Genomic DNA, 19,888 nt, shown 5'->3' with positions numbered 1-19,888 from the left:
CGGGGTCAGACACAGAGTGAAACTCCCTCCACACCGTCCCATCACACACTCCCGGGGTCAGACACAGAGTGAATCTCCCTCCACACCGTCCCATCACACACTCCCGGGGTCAGACACAGAGTGAATCTCCCTCCACACCGTCCCATCACACACTCCCGGGGTCAGACACAGAGTGAATCTCCCTCCACACCGTCCCATCACACACTCCCGGGGTCAGACACAGAGTGAAACTCCCTCCACACCGTCCCATCACACCCTCCCGGGGTCAGACACAGAGTGAATCTCCCTCCACACCGTCCCATCACACACTCCCGGGGTCAGACACAGAGTGAAAGTCCCTCCACACCGTCCCATCACACACTCCCGGGGTCAGACACAGAGTGAAGCTCCCTCCACACCGTCCCATCACACACTCCCGGGGTCAGACACAGAGTGAATCTCCCTCCACACCGTCCCATCACACACTCCCAGGGTCAGACACAGAGTGAAACTCCCTCCACACCGTCCCATCACACACTCCCGGGGTCAGACACAGAGTGAAACTCCCTCCACACCGTCCCATCACACACTCCCGGGGTCAGACACAGAGTGAATCTCCCTCCACACCGTCCCATGACACACTCGAGACCCACAGCTCAGCCTGACCAGGGACTCGACCAGAATAACTTCCAAATGCATTTATTGAAATGAGTGGATGTGAACAGACACCTCACCAACAACCCCACCCCCCAGTCAACTCCACTTTTCCAGTAAGGCCCAAAGGTCCATCACTTTTTCTTGGTCTCTTTGCAAGCCACAACGTAACGCTGGGCCACGTTGAGTGGAGGGGAGTATCCATCAGCATAGGAGGTGTCCTCAAAGAGGACTGAGTAATCATCCTGGGGCTGGGGACAGAGGAGACATTAAATGGTAGAAATCAGTATGTTGACAGCTATGTATTACCTCACCCACCCTTCCCCAGCAGAAACCCCACCATGCCCTACAGCACGTGGAAATGTACAGTGGGCAGTCCCTCTCTCCTCGGAGTTGTTCTGTTCACTGACTGGTCCCTCTCCCTTCGGGGAGATCTGTAAACTGACCAGTGTCCCCCAGCCCCTCTGGAAGGGCAGAAGCTGAACAGGAGATGTGACTGAGTTTGATATGTAGTGATCAGCCAGCTCCTTTGTCCCAGGTCAAGGCCCAGAGAGACCCCACCCTGCCCGCACTCACCCGCTGGGGAGGAGCGTGGATGAGAGCTCGATAGAAGCAGGTAGTCTGTGGGTAGAGAGCAAGGACTAACTGGTCCTTCTGGAAGAGGGCTTCTGGGTCCGTCTCCGGGTTCGCCTTCCACTGCGGCAGTGGGATTATCCGCCTTCGGCTCAGCGTGTGGCGGCTGTCACAGTCAAACACACAGCAGTCAGCTGTCAGCAAAGGCAGACTGTGGGTCTTATGGAGAGGCGCTGGGCAGAAGGAAGAAGGGAAGGAGCAAGAGGGGGCACTGAGGAAAGGAGTGATGAGGTGGGAGGGGTTGAGGATGGAGAATGCAGGACGGAGACTGAGGAAGGAAAGGTGGGGCAGGTGGCAAAGAGTGATGGAAGTTGAAGGGATGGTGAGGAAGGTGGATAGTCATTAAGCACGACAGCACAGACACAAGCTATTTGGCTCATCTAGTCCATCCCAACTTGATCTTCTACTTCTACTCTTGGCTCGCTTGAGAGGGTAAAACCTGCAGGCACTCACCTTAACTATCCCCCTCATTATTTTGCATACCTCCATAAGATCTCCTGCACTCCAGCTCAGGCTGAGCTATGTGTCTCTTCAGTCAATACCTGTCATTGCCCATCAATCAAACCGATTCAACCTTTCTCTGTAACTCAGGACTTTGTAAATCTTCACTGCACTCTTTCAATCTTAATTTTCCTTCCTCTAGGTGACCAGAACTGCACACAATACTCCAAATTTAGCCTCACCAATGTCTTGCACAACTTCAACTCCTGTACTCAGGGCTCTGATTTACAAGGGCCAATGTGCCCAAAACTTTTTAAGACCCTATCTACCTATGATGGCACTTGAGGAATTATGGATCTGTATTCCCAGATCCCTTTGTTCTACTGCACTCCTCAGTGCCCTGCTATTCCTTGTGTAAGGCCTACCCTGGTTTGTCCTCCCAAAGTGGAACACTTCATACTTGTCTGCCTTAAATTCCATTTGCCATTTTTCTAGCTGGTCCAGATCCTGATGCAAGCTTTGATAGTCTTCCTCACTGTCTTGGTGTCATCTCTGCCAACTTGCTGATCCAGTTTACCATATTATCATTCAAACCATTAATCTAAATGACAAACAACAATGGACCCAGCACTAATCCCTGCAGCACAACACCAGTCTTCAGTCAGAGAAGCAACCCTCTACTACCACCCTCTGGCTTAAGTCCATGCAGACAACATCCACTGCCTTTCCCGGTAATGTCCTTGATAAACCCTATAGGGTTGGTTAGACATGACCTACCATACACAAGCCATGTTGACTATCCATTATCAAGCCCCATCTACCCAAATACTTATGTATCCTACATGAGCGAGAGAGGGACGGCAAGGAATTAGAGAAGGAAAGGGAGGTGCAGTGATGAAGGACAGCGAGGGAATGGGCAGGAAGTGAGCGAAACGGGTCAAAATTCCTACTCACTCTTTGCCTTCTTCATCAATGTCATCAACCTCGTACCTGTGAGTGAAAATGGACCGAGATCAGAGGGAGGGCAAGAGAGAATGCAACCCCTTCCCTCTCCCAAACAGCCCACCTCAACTGAGCCCCTCACCAACACCCCCATCACTTCCAACGCTCCTTCCCGCTCAACGCACCCTCAGACCCTCCCACCCAACCTCTCCATCACATCACCATTTCTGCCTCCCTCCCTCTCCCCTCAGTCATCTCCTTCCATTCCTCCCTCACCACCACCTCAAGCCTCCACATTCCATCACTCCATCCCATTGCCCCTCTCTGCACACCCCCCGCCCCGTACCCCCTCACTTGTTGGTGCTGTGGTTATAGCTGACAGCCTCGGCCAGAATCCACTGCTCGTCGGCGTCCAGACCCTTCACTCTCGCCGCCACCTTATCGCCCGGCTTCACCACATAATCCCCCGACGCAGGGATTGCTCCGCACAGCGGGGGCGGTCTGTCCGCGGGCAGGGGAGGGGGGGGTGAAAGGAAGGAGAGACTTGAGCTTCTCTTCAGTCAATACCCATCAGTTAGGTATTGGGGGAGGGATGGAGGGAGAGGTGACGAAGACAGTGGGATGGGGTAGTAGGAGGCAAAAAGACGGTGGGGTTGGGGGGGAGACTAGGGTGAGTTTTGTTGCCTGTCGTGTTCCGTTTGCTGAACATTGTGAGCTTGCTGTGTGGACACCAGGATGTCTGCCCCCAGCACACCCTTAGGTTGTGCTGGTTGTAATGCAAACGATGCATTTCACTGTTTCGATGTACTCGAGGAGGACAAGTGGAGGGGCAACGACGATGGAGAGGTGAGGAAGGAGGGAGTAGGTACCTACTTGTCTCCGGGCCGGCCGATCCAGAGGGGGAGGGTCATCGCTGACTGCTGGAGAAGAGTCATCAGCACCCCCCGTCTCATTGTCTTCCGAGGGGGCTCTGCCTCATTGTACAGACCCGCATTCCTTGCCGCTGACGGGGTGGAGGAGAGACAGGTAGTTGTCACACTCCGTTCCTGACCTTTACCTTCCGTCCTCCTTCCACCACCATCCGTCCCTCCACTCCCTTCTCTCCTCCCCCTTCTTCCCACCCTTGCTCCAAACCCGTCACTCCTTCACCACTCCTCTCCAAACCTCCAACCCTTTCCCTCTCCCCATCTATCCCTTCAACCCTCCGTCTCTCCCATCTCCTCCCCTCCTTCCCTTCCCAGCCCCTCCCTCAATAGCACCCCATCCCCCCACCCTTCCCTCGGACTGTCCCACCTCCTTCATCCTCCTCTATTACTTCCCGTTAATCCCTCCCCTCCTCTCCCCCCAACAAACTCCAATGTGGAGGAGATGTATAAAACCTTGTGTGGCACAGACATAGTGAAGATACATTATAGGGGTGGAGACAGAGCCCTACCAAAGGAGATGTAAGATGCTCCTTCACTCCACAGGACGCCCTTGCACAAGGTACAGCACCTCCCCCCACCACCCCCCCCCCCGATCAGGGTCACGTGAAGCTATGGGTGCAGGTGGTGCACGTCTCAATTCCTGGTCATGCAACCACAGTCTTTGAAGGGTATTGATAATGGCTGGGGTCACTCGCCTCGTAAAGACAATCCCCAGACCACTTGTGCAGAAAGATCTGTGAAGAACAATCATGGTCAAAGCCAGCCCACGATGACTCACGTCATACGACACGGCACATAACCAATGAGTGATATAGGAAAGAGTGCATAGGAGATTTACAAAGATGTTGCTGGGACTCGAGGGACTGAGTTACAGAGAGAAGTTGGGCAGGCTGGGACTTTACTCCCTGGAGCGTAGGGGACTAAGGGGTGACCTTACAGAGGTGTATAAAACCACGAGGGACACAGACAGAGTGAATGTGCATGGTCTTTTCCCCCAGGGTTGGGGAATCAAGAACCAGAAGACCTAGATTTAAGGTGAGAGGGAAGAGATTTACTAGGGATCCGAGGGCAACATTTTCACCCTGAGGGTGGACTGTACATGGAACGAGTTGTGCCAGGTACACTAAATACATTTAAAAGACATTTGGACAGTGTGGACAGGAAAGGTTTGGGGGGGGACAGGCCACACACGGTCAGATGGGACAGGCTCAGCGTGAACGAGTTGTGGCAAAGGGTATATTTTTTCCCTGTGCTGCATGACTCTCGGACTGGGGTCAGCGATGTCCAGTTGGGACCAGCCTGTGTTCACCACACCTATCCACCGTACAAACGCACTCCACCATAATTAGAGCTTAATTAGGAAGGGGAAAAAAGATTATGAGAGAAAACTGGCAGGGAACATAAAAACGGACTGTAAAAGCTTTTATAGATATGTAAAAAGGAAAAGACTGGTAAAGACAAATGTAGGTCCCCTACAGACAGAAACAGGTGAATTGATTATGGGGAGCAAGGACATGGCAGACCAATTGAATAATTACTTTGGTTCTGTCTTCACTAAGGAGGACATAAATAATCTTCCGGAAATAGCAGGGGACAGAGGGTCCAGTGAGATGGAGGAACTGAGTGAAATACATGTTAGTAGGGAAGTGGTGTTAGATAAATTGAAGGGATTGAAGGCAGATAAATCCCCAGGGCCAGATGGTCTGCATCCTAGAGTGCTTAAGGAAGTAGCCCAAGAAATAGTGCATGCATTAGTGATAATTTTTCAAAACTCGTTAGATTCTGGACTAGTTCCTGAGGATTGGAGGGTGGCTAATGTAACCCCACTTTTTAAAAAAGGAGGGAGAGAGAAACCGGGGAATTATAGACCGGTTAGCCTAACGTCGGAGGTGGGGAAACTGCTGGAGTCAGTTATCAAGGATGTGATAACAGCACATTTGGAAAGCGGTGAAATCATCGGACAAAGTCAGCATGGATTTGTGAAAGGAAAATCATGTCTGACGAATCTCATAGAATTTTTTGAGGATGTAACTAGTAGAGTGGATAGGGGAGAACCAGTGGATGTGGTATATTTGGATTTTCAAAAGGCTTTTGACAAGGTCCCACACAGGAGATTAGTGTGCAAACTTAAAGCACACGGTATTGGGGGTAAGGTATTGGTGTGGGTGGAGAATTGGTTAGCAGACAGGAAGCAAAGAGTGGGAATAAACGGGACCTTTTCAGAATGGCAGGCGGTGACTAGTGGGGTACCGCAAGGCTCAGTGCTGGGACCCCAGTTGTTTACAATATATATTAATGACTTGGATGAGGGAATTAAATGCAGCATCTCCAAGTTTGCGGATGACACGAAGCTGGGTGGCAGTGTTAGCAGTGAGAAGGATGCTAAGAGGATGCAGGGTGACTTGGATAGGTTGGGTGAGTGGGCAAATTCATGGCAGATGCAATTTAATGTGGATAAATGTGAAGTTATCCACTTTGGTGGCAAAAATAGGAAAACAGATTATTATCTGATTGGTGGCCGATTAGGAAAAGGGGAGGTGCAACAAGACCTGGGTGTCATTATACACCAGTCATTGAAAGTGGGCATGCAGGTACAGCAGGCGGTGAAAAAGGCGAATGGTATGCTGGCATTTATAGCGAGGAGATTCGAGTACAGGAGCAGGGAGGTACTACTGCAGTTGTACAAGGCCTTGGTGAGACCACACCTGGAGTATTGTGTGCAGTTTTGGTCCCCTAATCTGAGGAAAGACATCTTTGCCATAGAGGGAGTACAAAGAAGGTTCACCAGATTGATTCCTGGGATGGCAGGACTTTCATATGAAGAAAGACTGGATGAACTGGGCTTGTACTCTTGGAATTTAGAAGATTGAGGGGGGATCTGATTGAAACGTGTAAGATCCTAAAGGGATTGGACAGGCTAGATGCAGGAAGATTGTTCCCGATGTTGGGGAAGTCCAGAACGAGGGGTCACAGTTTGAGGATAGAGGGGAAGCCTTTTAAGACCGAGATTGGGAAAAACTTCTTCACACAGAGAGTGGTGAATCTGTGGAATTCTCTGCCACAGGAAACTGTTGAGGCCAGTTCATTGGCTATATTTAAGAGGGAGTTAGATATGGCCCTTGTGGCTACGGGGGTCAGGGGGTATGGAGGGAAGGCTGGGTTCTGAGTTGGATGATCAGCCATGATCATAATAAATGGCGGTGCAGGCTCGAAGGGCCGAATGGCCTACTCCTGCACCTATTTTCTATGTTTCTATGTTTCTATAACCTCCAGCCCTACCACAGCCCATCTGAATACAGGATCAGTTCTGGTCGCCTCAGTACAGGAAGGATGTGGAAACCATAGAAAGGGTGCAGAGGAGACTTACAAGGATGTTGCCTGGATTTGGGAGCATGCCTTACGAGAATAGGTTGAGTGAACTTGGTCTTTTTTCCTTGGAGAGACGGAGGATGAGAGGTGGCCTGATAGAGGTGTATAAGATGATGAGAGGCATTGATTGTGTGGATAGTCAGAGGCTTTTTCCCAGGGCTGAAATGGCTAACACGAGAGGGCACAATTTTAAGGTGCTTGGAAGAAGGTACAGAGGAGATGTCAGGGGCAAATTGTTTGCACAGAGAGTGGTGAGTGCGTGGAATGGGCTGCCGGCGACGGTGGTGGAGGTGGAAACGATAGGGTCTTTTAAGAGACTCCTGGACAGGTACACTGAGGTCAGTAAAATAGAGGGCTATGGATAACCCGAGGTGATTTCAAAGCTAAGGACATGTTTGGCACAGCTTCGTGGGTCAAAGGGCCTGTATTGTGCTGTAGGTTTTCTATGTTTCTACGATCCTAAAGAGTGGGGGAGGATCAGTGGCTGGAAGTGGGGAGGGGGTTAGAAAGAGTTGGGGTGAAGGACAGAATGAGGTTCCTCCAGGCTGAACTGCTGGAGTGGGGCACAAAGCCTGCACTCTGCCTTTTCTCCCCGTCACCCTCTCTCCCTTCCCAACATCCTCCCCCGACTCTCCTGCAGCTAATTCTGTCCCCTCCTCTACCCTCCCCACCCCACCCCACCCCTCACAGCCTTGCCACTTGTGGAAGTTACAGTAAGGCAAGGCTTAACATAATGTCCAGGCTGAGACAGAATGCAGACAGCCCAGGCAGGAAAGGTCTGAAGATCAGAGCTTCCCTTTGCCCAGCATTTTCACTTACCGGAGAGAAGATCAGAATAATGCAGCATGTCAAACACACGCCAACTAATGGACAATTGCTTTAATAACTTCAAAATATCATCGGTTGTCAGCTTGTAGTTTCTATTGACTTTAAACACCAATTCATCTTGCAATTAAGGAATTCAAACATACAGTTTACTGTATGGTCAATATCCATAACTGCAAGTCAATTCTGTATAAAAATGACATTTCTCTGCTCAGCCTTCAGAACAGTGTGGGTGACAGGGGCCACGCGGTTCTCCTTGTGCACAAGTAAAATAAAGTATGTTTGAGGAATGAGTGTGAGTTTTCAGAGCCCAGTTAACGGCGACAACAACTTGCTCTCTCTTCCCTCCCCCTCTACACAACTCTGTCCCTCCACCGCCCCCCCCACTCACCAATCCGCCGTTCCTCCAGGATTGATTTGATCTCTGCGATTTTGTCCAGTGCCTTCCGTAGGATGCTAGGGGAGGGACGATAGTGGAGGGATTGAGTGGTTGAGGGAGAGGGGATGGAGGAGAAAGCGAGAGTAGAGAAAGAGGGAGAAAGGGAGGGTTGTAGGAGGGCACGGGAGAAGTCAGCGAGGGGGAGAATTGTGAGGTTAGACATAACTAATGATCTAAATGGGGTGTGGAAATGGAAGGGATAGTGGGGAAGGGTAAGCAGGAAGAGGGGATGGGGAGATGGTTGGGAGTTCACTCACTTGCACTCTGCCTCTCCATCTGCCTTGGCCGTTGTGTAGAGACCCCTGAGCTTGGTGCGGTAGTACGGGGATACTGCGGGGTGGGGGAAGACTGATGTCAGAGAGTGTTCTCTCCCCACTACAGACCCCCTCCGTCACCGACACCCCTCCCTCCCCGTCTGCATCACCTGCTACCTCCCTGTCTGCATCGCCCTCCCCTACGCCTTTCCCCGTCTATGTCGCCCCCTCCCCATCACAGACACCCCTCCCTCCCCATCTGCACCGCCCTCTCCTACGCCCCTCCCCGGCTGCATCGCCTGCTACCTCCCCTACACCCTTCCCCACCTGTGTCACCCCCTCCGCCTGCATCACCTGCTCCCTCGCCTACACCCCTCCCCATCTGCATCACCACCTCCCTCCTCTACACCCTTATCCATTTGTCACCTGCCCCTGTCTGCTCACCCCCTCCGTCCCCACCTCTACCCCTCCCACCCCTGGGGTCTCTCACTCTTTTGTTCCGTTTGCATCCGCTCGTGGGTTTTCTGAATGTTCACGAGGTTGTGTTCACTGCGGGACCTCTCCTCCTGGGGTGGGGGTGGGGATGGGAAGAAGGGAGGGGAGAGTCAATGCAGGCAAACAGCAGGGTGCAAGGTAGATTGTGAGGACAAGAATCCATCTTATCATAGCAGGGGACCAGTCAATAGGGGTAGAAGCTGTCCTCGAGCCTGGTGGGACGAGCTTTCAGGCTTTTGTACCTTCTGCCCAATGAGAGAGGGGAGAAGTGAGAATGTTTGAGGTGGGAGGGGGCTTTGATTCTGTTGGCTGCTTCACTGAGGCAGCTGGGAGTGTAGACGGTCTGAGGAGGGGTGGCTTGTTTCCATGATGTTCTGAGCTGTGCTAAAGTTGAAGTACATTTATTATCAAAGTACGTAACCGTGAGATTCATCTTCCCCGACAGCCACCGAACAGAGAAACACCATGGAACCTTTTCAGAGAAAAACACCCAATGTGCAAAAAAAAATCATGCAAAGGGCAAAAAAACGAGCGAATAACACACAGAATATTAAACATCAAACCACATAGTCCTTATTCAGTTCAGTCCAGTTTAGCGCTGTGTTGTCCGTTAGCTGCCGGCAGCAGAGACCATCTGCCCCGATCAAAATTGCACAAAATAGCAATAAAAGAATGAGTAACCAGAAATACAGACAACATGAACTGTAGAGTCCTCTAACAACAAGTCCAATCCACAAACCACGCTGATCAAATCTGACCCAAGACCCAAGACTCCTGTACCTTCCTCCAGCAGCAGCGAGTGAGGTGGAGAGGGGGTCCAGTCAAACGGGGGCAGACGGCACCGAATATCGTTGCTTACCAGCTGCTCTCGTTCTTATTGATTTCAATCTTGCCTGACGTTGTGATCGGCGAGAAATAAATGGTTTTGCGCTCCACCATTAGGGCCACACACTCCACTTCCAGTGGTGTTGTAGATAGTGTAGAGGATTGTCAAAGATTGCAGAGAGACATTGATAGGTTGCAGAAGTGGGCTGAGAAGTGGCAGATGGAGTTCAACCCGGAGAAGTGTGAGGTGATACACTTTGGAAGGACAGACTCCAAGGCAGAGTACAAAGTAAATGGCAGGATACTTGGTAGTGTGGAGGAGCAGAGGGATCTCGGGGTACATGTCCACAGATCCCTGAAAGTTGCCTCACAGATAGATAGGGTAGTTAAGAAAGCTTATGGGGTGTTAGCTTTCATAAGTCAAGGGATAGAGTTTAAGAGTCACGATGTAATGATGCAGCTCTATAAAACTCTGGTTAGGCCACACTTGGAGTACTGTGTCCAGTTCTGGTCACCTCACTATAGGAAGGATGTGGAAGCATTGGAAAGGGTGCAGAGGAGATTTACCAGGATGCTGCCTGGTTTAGAGAGTATGCATTATGATCAGAGATTAAGGGAGCTAGGGCTTTACTCTTTGGAGAGAAGGAGGATGAGAGGAGACATGATAGAGGTGTACAAGATAATAAGAGGAATAGATAGAGTGGACAGCCAGCACCTCTTCCCCAGGGCACCACTGCTCAATACAAGGGGACATGGCTTTAAGGTAAGGGGTGGGAAGTTCAAGGGGGATATTAGAGGAAAGTTTTTTACTCAGAGAGTGGTTGGTGCGTGGAATGCACTGCCTGAGTCAGTGGTGGAGGCAGATACACTAGTGAAGTTTAAGAGACTACTAGACAGGTATATGGAGGAATTTAAGGTGGGGGGTTATATGGGAGGCAGGGTTTGAGGGTTGGCACAACATTGTGGGCGGAAGGGCCTGTACTGTGCTGTACTATTCTATGTTCTATGTTCCAACCACGCTGAATTCCCTCAGACAGTAAAAGCACCAGATCGCTCAGTTAGCCAAAAAACTACATCATCGCTCCAATCACACACAGATTAGTAGTAGCAGTATACTTAAAAGAAGAAGAAATAGTTTTGTGAACTGCCTGCAGGAGGTCGCCATGAGTTGTTGGTGCTATCTCGTCCACAACTCTGTGTGGGACCCGTACATGCATCGAGGTGGATTATCTGGATACACCAAGATCCTGACCACATTTTCCATACCACCAAAGGCAGGTGTTGAAGCAAAGCACTCAATGTATGGACAGCCACCATTAGCAGACAAACAGCCTACCCAGACAGCCTTCCACATCCTTGGCAGGGTCTTCAATCAGACTTGCTTATAGAGATCTCGGCCCAATTACCATCAGTACATCAGCTACAGCAGCAGGGGTTCCAACACAGCCCACCACTGCTAAACGACCATCAGGAATGCCTACCAGTGCACCCCTGGACTGCATTTCAGGAAGTCTGATCATCTGTCTGTCCTGCTCCTACCTGCATAGAAGCAGAGACTACGGGGCAAGGCAGCAGAGGTAAGGACCGCGAAGAGTAAGTTGCGGGAGGCAGAGGGGTGGTGAGAGTTTGCATCCAATCAGTGGACTGGGCCACGTTCACGGACTCATCAGAGGACATAAGTGAACCCTGTTGTCACGGACTTTATAACCACAGCCATGGGCAAGCTGCATCACCCCAAATCATTCAGTCGTCCATAACCAGAAGCTCTGTATGCACCAAGAGATCCACAATCTGCTAAGAGCTAGATACTTTATACTTTATTGTCGCCAAACAATTGATACTAGAACGTACAATCATCACAGCGATATTTGATTCTGTGCTTCCTGCTCCCCGGATTACAAATCGATAGTAAATATTAAAAATTTAAATTATACATCATAAATAGAAAATAGAAAAATGGAAAGTAAGGCAGGTCCGGATATTTGGAGGGTATGGCCCAGATCCGGGTCAGGACCTGTTCAGCAGTCTTATCACAGTTGGAAAGAAGCTGTTCCCAAATCTGGCCGTACGAGTCTTCAGGCTCCTGAGCCTTCTCCCGGAGGGAAGAGGGATGAAAAGTGTGTTGGCTGGGTGGGTCGTGTCCTTGATTATCCCGGCAGCACTGCTGTCAGGATAAGTGGAGTTCAAGTCTGGTGACCATGGAAAGAACAAGAAGCCCAGAGAGGACCTCCAAAAAGCCACCTCACATGCAAAGTGGCAATTCTGGACCAGGTTGCTTGACAGTTAAAGCAGGGTTTGAATGCTATCACCTCCACAACGTGAAGCCACACAACATATGTGCCGTGACTGGCTCGACTGCCTTTGTGCTCCCTTTGACCGATGAAATGCGGAGGAACAATCACAAACTCCCACAGCCCTGTGATTTCGGTCTCCCAGCATCCTCCAGGAGGGTGGAGCCAAGGCAGACGTCCGTGGGCCAGTCCTCATCAGGAGATCTGAGCTGGACAGGGTCAGGAACTTTAAAGTCCTTGGTGTTATCACTCCCGAGGATCAATCCGGATGCCACCACAAAGAAGGCATGGAAGAGTCTACTTTCTTCGAAGTTTGCATAGATTTGGCATGTCATCCAGAACTTTGACAAGCTTCCATAGGTGCACTGTGGAGAGTATCCTGATGCTTGCATCACACTGAGGCCCGGGAACACAGCCCAGCCCCACCCCCATCACAGGAAAAGCCCTCCCCACCATTGAACACATCTACAAGGAGCACTGTCACAGGAGAGCAGTGTCCGTCAGCAAGGCCATGCTCTCGTCGGGCAGGAGATACAGAATCCTCAGACCCCACACCACCGGGTTCAGGAACAGATACTGCCCTAGACCATCAGGTTCCTGAACCAGTGTGAATAACTTCACTCACCACCACTCTGACCCGGTTCTACAACCTATGGACTTGCTTTAACGGACTCTACAACTCATGCTCCCAGTGTTATTTATCGACATTACTTTTTAAATTTGCAGTTTGTCTTTTTACATTGTTTGTCATCTTTATGTTTTTCGTGAATGCTGTTGTATTTTCCTGTAAATTCCTGCAAGGAGATGAACCCCAAGGCAGTACCCGGTGACTTACTTTGATAACAATCAATGCACCCTCCTCCTGTGTTCCGGTTACCGCTTACCTGCGTCTGTCTGATCAGCTGGTGGAGGTCAGTCAGCAGTTCGGAAATTCGAGTGTCTGCAGATACGAGAGCCATGTGGGGACTGTGGGGTGGAGGGGGGGGGAAGAACCATTAAACATCAGGGTCCTTGACCTCTGAACTTCCGTCCCCAGCCCCTTCCAACGCCCCCGCCCCATCCTTTTAACCCTTGCGCCACCACCCCCAGGGTGTGAACCCAGATTTAATGCACCCAAGGGTGGGAGCACCAGGTATTTGACGCACCCATGAGTCGAATGTAGTCTAGAGTGGATTCCCAAGACATGCATCCAGGTTTGAGAGTCTTGGATCCAATGTCTCGAGGGAAGAGGCGCTGTACCGACATACCATATAACCATATAACAATTACAGCACGGCAACAGGCCATCTCGGCCCTTCCAGTCCGTGCCGAACTCTTACCCTATCCTAGTCCCACCGACCTGCACTCAGCCCGTAACCCTCCATTCCTTTCCTGTCCATATAGCTATCCAATTTAACTTTAAACGACAACATCGAACCTGCCTCAACCACTTCTGCTGGAAGCTCGTTCCACACAGCTACCACTCTCTGAGTAAAGAAGTTCCCCCTCATGTTACCCCTAAACTTTTGTCCTGTAATTCTCAACCCATGTCCTCTTGTTTGAATCTCCCCCACTCTCAATGGAAAAAGCCTATCCACGTCAACTCTATCTATCCCCCTCATAATTTTAAACACCTCTATCAAGTCCCCCCTCAACCTTCTACGCTCCAAAGAATAAAGACCCAACTTGTTCAACCTTTCTCTGTAACTTAGGAGATGAAACCCAGGCAACATTTTAGTAAACCTGCTCTGTACTCAATTTTGTTGACATCTTTCCTATAATTCAGTGACCAGAACTGTACACAATACTCCAGATTTGGCCTTACCAATGCCTTGTACAATTTCAACATTACATCCCAACTCCTATACTCAATGCTCTGATTTATAAAGGCCAGCATACCAAAAGCTTTCTTCACCACCCTATCCACATGAGTTCCACCTTCAGGGGACTATGCACCATTATTCCTAGATCCCTCTGTTCTACTGCATTCTTCAATGCCCTACCATTTACCATGTATGTCCTATTTTGATTAGTCCCACCAAAATGTAGCACCTCGCATTTATCAGCATTAAACTCCATCTGCCATCTTTCAGCCCACTCTTCTAACTGGCCTAAATCTCTCTACAAGCTTTGAAAACCTACTTCATTATCCACATCTCCACCTATCTTAGTATCATCTGCATACTTACTCATTCAATTTACCACCCCATCAACCAGATCATTAATGTATATGACAAACAACATTGGACCCAGCACAGATCCCTGAGGCACACCACTCGTCCCCGCCCTCCAATCCTCCTATACGGAGGATTCCAATACACGCCGGAGTGGGATCTTTAGGTCCAATGCGCCCTCGGGTGCTGCGCCCCGGACGAATGCCGCTACCTGATCCCAAGGCTGGCTGAACTCCGGTTCCAATCAAGTCGGCCCTCGTCCTGGATTAGCGCGCATGCGCCGTTCCCCTGCAGGCTCCACCCATCAGTCGTCGGCCGGGGGCAGGCGTGACCGTGATTGGTGAGGATGCCTGTCAATCAGACGGCGGCGACCGGCCCACACGTTGGACGGCGTCCGCCGGCGGACCAACCGCGATGGGGCGGGGCGTCGGGAAAGTGAGCGAAGGTGGTCGGTACGGTCCAGGACTGATCACCGACAGCTTTGCATTGGATACCGTCTCCGTGCCGCAGACCTGAACTCGTCCCAAATACGGCCCAGAAAGTTGCAAATTAAAGAAATGCAACCGCAGAGAGTGGTGCGGACAGCCCAGCGCATCTGTAGCTGTGAACTCCCCACTATTCAGGGTATTTACAGAGAAAAGCGCCCGAAGGATCATTGGAGACCCGAGTCACCCCAACCACAAACTGTCCCAGCTGCTACCACCCGGGAAACGGTACCGCAGCATAAAAGCCAGGACCAACAGGCTCCGGGACAGCTTCTTCCAGCAGGCCATCAGACTGATTAATTCATGCTGACACAACTGTATTTCTATGTTATATTGACTGTCCTGTTGTACATACTATTTATTACAAATTACTATAAATTGCACATTGCACATTTAGAACCACAGAACATTACAGCTCCGAAACAGGCCTTTTGGCCCTTCTTGGCTGTGCCGAACCATTTTTCTGCCTAGTCCTCCCATCCATGTACCTGTCCAAGTTATTCTTAAATGTTAAAAAGTGAGCCCGCATTTACCACTTCATCTGGCAGCTCATTCCACACTCCCACCACTCTCTGTGTGAAGAGCCCGCCCTAATGTTTCCTTTAAACTTTTCTCCCTTCACCCTTAACCCATGTCCTCTGGTTTTTTTCTCCCCTTGCCTCAGTGGAAAAAGCCTGCTTGCATTCACTCTGTCTATACCCATCATAATTTTATATACCTCTATCAAATCTCCCCTCATTCTTCTACGCTTCAGGGAATAAAGTCCTTTCTCAACCTTTCTCTGTAACTCAGTTTCTCAAGTCCCGGCAACGTCCTTGTAAACCTTCTCTGCACTCTTTCAACCTTATTAGACAATAGACAATTAATGCAGGAGTAGGCCATTCGGCCCTTCGAGCCAGCACCGCCATTCACTGTGATCATGGCTGATCATCCACAATCAGTATCCAGTTCCTGCCTTATCCCCATAACCTTTGATTCCGCTATCTTTAAGAGCTCTATCCATCTCTTTTTTGAAAGCATCCAGAGACTTGGCCTCCACAGCCTTCTGGGGCAGAGCATTCCATACATCCACCACTCTCTGGGTGAAAAAGTTTTTCCTCAACTCCATTCTAAATGGCTTACCCCTAATTCTTAAACTGTGACCTCTGGTTCTGGACTCACCCATCAGCGGGAACATGCTTTCTGCCTCCAGCGTGTCCAATCCCTTAATAACCTTATATGTTTCAATAAGATCCCCTCTCAGCCTTCTAAATTCCAGTGTATACAAGCCCAGTCACTCCAATCTTTCGACATAGGACAGTCCCGCCATCCTGGGAATTAACCTTGTGAACCTACGCTGCACTCCCTCAATAGCGAGAATGTCCTTCCTCAAATTTGGAGACCAAAACTGCACACAGTACTCCAGGTGTGGTCTCACCAGGGCCCTGTACAGCTGCAGAAGGACCTCTTTGCTCTTATACTCAATTCCCCTTGTTATGAAGGCCAGCATGCCATTAGCTTTCTTCACTGCCTGCTGTACTTGCATGCTTGCTTTCAGTGACTGATGTACAAGAACACCTAGATCTCGTTGTACTTCCCCTTTTCCTAACTTGACTCCATTTAGACATTTCACACTGCCACCCAGCTTTGTGTCATCTGCAAATTTGCTAATGTTACTTTTAATTCCCTCATCTAAATCATTAATATATATTGTAAACAGCTGCGGTCCCAGCACAGAACCCTGCGGTACCCCACTGGTCACCGCCTGCCATTCCGAAAGGGACCCGTTAATCGCTACTCTTTGTTTTCTGTCAGCCAGCCAATTTTCAATCCATGTCAGTACTCTGCCCCCAATACCATGTGCCCTAATTTTGCCCACTAATCTCCTATGTGGGACTTTATCAAAGGCTTTCTGAAAGTCCAGGTACACTACATCCACTGGCTCTCCCTTGTCCATTTTCATAGTTACATCCTCAAAAAATTCCAGAAGATTAGTCAAGCATGATTTCCCCTTCGTAAATCCATCCTGACTCGGACCAATCCTGTTACTGCTATCCAGATTTGTCGTAATTTCATCTTTTATAATTGACTCCAGCATCTTTCCCACCACCGACATCAGGCTAACCGGTCTATAATTCCCTGTTTTCTCTCTTCCTCCCTTCTTGAAGAGAGGGACAACATTAGCCACCCTCCGATCCACAGGAACTGATCCTGAATCTATAGAACATTGGAAAATGATTACCAATGGGTCCACGATTTCTAAAGCCACCTCCTTAAGTACCCTGGGATGCAGACCATCAGATCCCAGGGACTTATCAGCCTTCAGACCCAACAGTCTATCCAACACCATTTCCTGCCTAATATAAATTTCCTTCAATTCATCCATTACCCTAGGTCCTTTGGCCACTATTATATCTGGGAGATTGTTTGTGTCTTCACTAGTGAAGACAGATCCAAAGTACCTGTTCAACTCATCTGCCATTTCCTTGTTCCCCATAAAGAATTCAGCCGCTTCTGTCTTCAAGGGCCAAATTTTGGTCCTAAAAATTTTGTTTCCTTTTCACATACCTAAAGAAGCTTTTACTATCCTCCTTTATATTCTTGGCTAGTTTACCTTTGTACCTCATTTTCTCTCCGCGTATTGCCTTTTTAGTTACCTTCTGTTGCTCTTTAAAAGTTTCCCAATCCTCCGGCTTCCCACTCGTCTTTGCTATGTTATACTTCTTCTCTTTTATTTTTATACTGTCCATTACCTCCCTTGTCAGCCACGGCCTCCCCTTACTCCCCTTAGGATCTTTCTTCCTCTTTGGAGTGAACTGATCCTGCACCTTCCGCATTATTCCCAGAAACACTTGCCATTGCTGTTCCACTGTCATCCCTGCTAGGGTATTGTTCCATTGAACTTTGGCCAACTCCTCCCTCATAGCACCAGAGTTCCCTTTGTTCAACTGTAATACTGACACTTTCAAGTTTCCCTTCTCCCTCTCAAATTGTAGATTAAAACTTATCATATTATGGTCACTACCTCCTAATGGCTCCTTTACCTCGAGGTCCCTGATCAAATCCGGTTCATTGCACAACACTAAATTTAGAATTGCGTTCTCTCTGATAGGCTCCAGTACAAGCTGTTCTAAGAATCCATCTCTGAGGGACTCCACAAACTCCCTTTCTTGGGGTCCAGTACCAACCTGATTCCTCCAGTCTACCTGCATGTTGAAGTCCCCCATAACAACTGTAGCATTACCTTTGCGACATGCCAATTTTAACTCTTGATTCAACTTACACCCTACATCCAGACTACTGTTTGGGGGCCTGTAGATAACTCCAATTCGGGTCTTTCTACCCTTAGAATTTCTCAGTTCTATCCACACTGACTCTATGTCTCCTTCCTATGTCCCCCCGCACAAGGGACTGAATATCATTCCTCACCAACAGAGCCACCCCACCCCCTCTGCCCATCAGTCTGTCCTTTCGATAGGACGTATACCCTTGAATATTCATTTCCCAGGCCCTGTCCACTTGAAGCCATGTCTCTGTGATTCCCACAACATCATACTTACCAATTTCCAACTGTGCCTCAAACTCGTCCACTTTATTTCTTATACTCCGTGCATTCATATACAATACTTTTAATTCATTACTCCCCTCACCTCCCATATCAATTCCTATTTCACTTGGCCATACTGTACGATCCCTTCTTGAGCTTTCTGCTCTGTTGATTCTGCTGTCTTTCTTAACTTTTCTTATTCTCACTTTCCCTTATCTCCATCCTTATGTTTCCAGTTCGTCCCCTCCCCCCCACTACTTAGTTTAAACACACCCATGTTGCAGAGGCAAACCTACCTGCCAGAATGTTGGTGCCCCACTTATTAAGGTGCAACCCGTCCCTTTTGTACAATTCATCCTTACCCCGAAACATACCCCAGTGGTCCAAGAATGTAAATCCTTGCTTCCTGCACCAGTTCCTCAGCCACACATTCAGATCCATTATCTCCCTGTTCTTGACCGCTCCTTCCTGTAATTTGGTGACCAAAACTGTACACAATACTCCAAATCTGGCCTCACCAATTTAGACGGAGACATGACGTAAAGATTTTTACTCTTCATGTACCTGAGGAATGAAAGTAATAAAGCCAATTCAATTCAATTCAACATTCGTAGGTCAATTCAATTCAATTCAAATATTCGCAGGGGGTCCGAAAATGGCGAGGGAGGGTGTGACGGAGGCGGGTGTAGGGGAGAGGGGGTAACGGGGACGGGGACGGGTGTAAGGAATGGAGGGGGTAACGGGGACGGTTGTAGGGGAGGGAGGGGGTAACGGGGACGGGTGTAGGGGAGGGAGGGGGTATCGGAGACGGGTGTAGGGGAGGGAGGGGTAACGGAGACGGGGACGGGTGTAGGGGAGAGAGGGGATAACGGAGACAGGTGTAAGGGATGGAGGGGGTAACGGGGACGGGTGTAGGGGAGGGAAGGGGTATCGGAGACGGGGACGGGTGTAGGGGAGGGGGGGTTTACGGTTGGGGTGTAGTGTAAGGTGGGGGCTGTGGAGACGGAGAGGGGCATTGGCTCTGTGCATGGAGACTGACTGCGACTGCAGTTTCCAGTTCGGCTTTATTGTCATTTAACGATACACAACGTTCCATTGGAAGCCAGGTTCGAAACACAGTACATACATCACTTGAAATAATCTTAACACAATAATAAAACATGGTCTGTAGCTGTACAAGATGACATAAAGTGCATTCAGTTAAATGCACAACATTACAATGCTACCGCTGCTGTCAGAGGTAACGTTTACGGGGCGGGGGGGGGTGCTGTTGAGAAGTGTCACGGCCTGTTTGCCTCGCAGAACCTGGAGAAGCCGTCACCCAGCCTGACGGACCTTGTCCGTGTACAGCGGCACCTTCTGCCTGACGGTAGGAGCTCAAAGAGACTGTGGGACGGATGGGAGGTACATTCTGGGCTGGTGTACACACACACACACACACACACACACAGAGTACAGGTATCCCTCTCTCTCTCTCTCTCACTCAGCGTACATACATGGACACATTGGTTTTTCCTCTATCTTTGTCCCGTGTACAAAGTAGCAAAGGTAACAGCTGCGTTCGCCGCTCCACCAGCCCCCGTCCCGTGGTGATACAGTATGTGGTAAACGTGACGTCCCTGCAAACCCAGTGTTCCCTCCCTCCCTCCCG

General features: G+C 49.6%; 1 protein-coding gene across 6 annotated transcripts; it reads right to left on the bottom strand.

Annotated features, from left to right (window-relative positions):
* Positions 1-650: 650 nt before the first annotated feature.
* On the bottom strand, positions 651-19,820 carry sgf29 (SAGA complex associated factor 29). 6 transcript variants are annotated; one of them, XM_063063013.1, is made up of 11 exons: positions 19,734-19,820; positions 18,600-18,801; positions 12,958-13,039; positions 8,953-9,028; positions 8,466-8,538; positions 8,161-8,225; positions 3,523-3,652; positions 3,004-3,150; positions 2,662-2,697; positions 1,210-1,372; positions 652-884 (listed from the first exon to the last, which is right to left on the bottom strand). In XM_063063013.1, the coding sequence occupies exons 3-11, from the start codon at positions 13,030-13,032 to the stop codon at positions 768-770; spliced, it is 882 nt and encodes a 293-aa protein (XP_062919083.1). In that variant the 5' UTR covers positions 13,033-13,039; positions 18,600-18,801; positions 19,734-19,820; the 3' UTR covers positions 652-767. The 6 variants fall into 6 exon arrangements, with proteins under 6 accessions (XP_062919086.1, XP_062919087.1, XP_062919083.1 ...); XM_063063014.1 differs by having other exon boundaries at positions 18,612-18,801; XM_063063015.1 differs by lacking the exons at positions 18,600-18,801; positions 19,734-19,820 and adding an exon at positions 14,242-14,386.
* Between the last annotated feature and the right edge of the window lie 68 nt (positions 19,821-19,888).

Source organism: Mobula hypostoma, chromosome 11, assembly GCF_963921235.1.
Source record: "Mobula hypostoma chromosome 11, sMobHyp1.1, whole genome shotgun sequence".
NCBI lineage: Eukaryota > Metazoa > Chordata > Chondrichthyes > Myliobatiformes > Myliobatidae > Mobula > Mobula hypostoma.
This window is presented reverse-complemented; position numbering and strand designations above follow the sequence as displayed.

What these genes read in the sequence shown, in the direction of transcription:
- sgf29 (XM_063063013.1), bottom strand. Translation starts at nt 13,032, where the DNA reads ATGGCTCTCGTATCTGCAGACACTCGAATTTCCGAACTGCTGACTGAC. An exon ending in GATGCAAACGGAACAAAAGA is followed by an intron (nt 8,539 to 8,952) that starts GTGAGAGACCCC and finishes CCCACCCCGCAG; the next exon opens with TATCCCCGTACTACCGCACC. An exon ending in CCTGGAGGAACGGCGGATTG is followed by an intron (nt 3,653 to 8,160) that starts GTGAGTGGGGGG and finishes CCACCCCGTCAG; the next exon opens with CGGCAAGGAATGCGGGTCTG.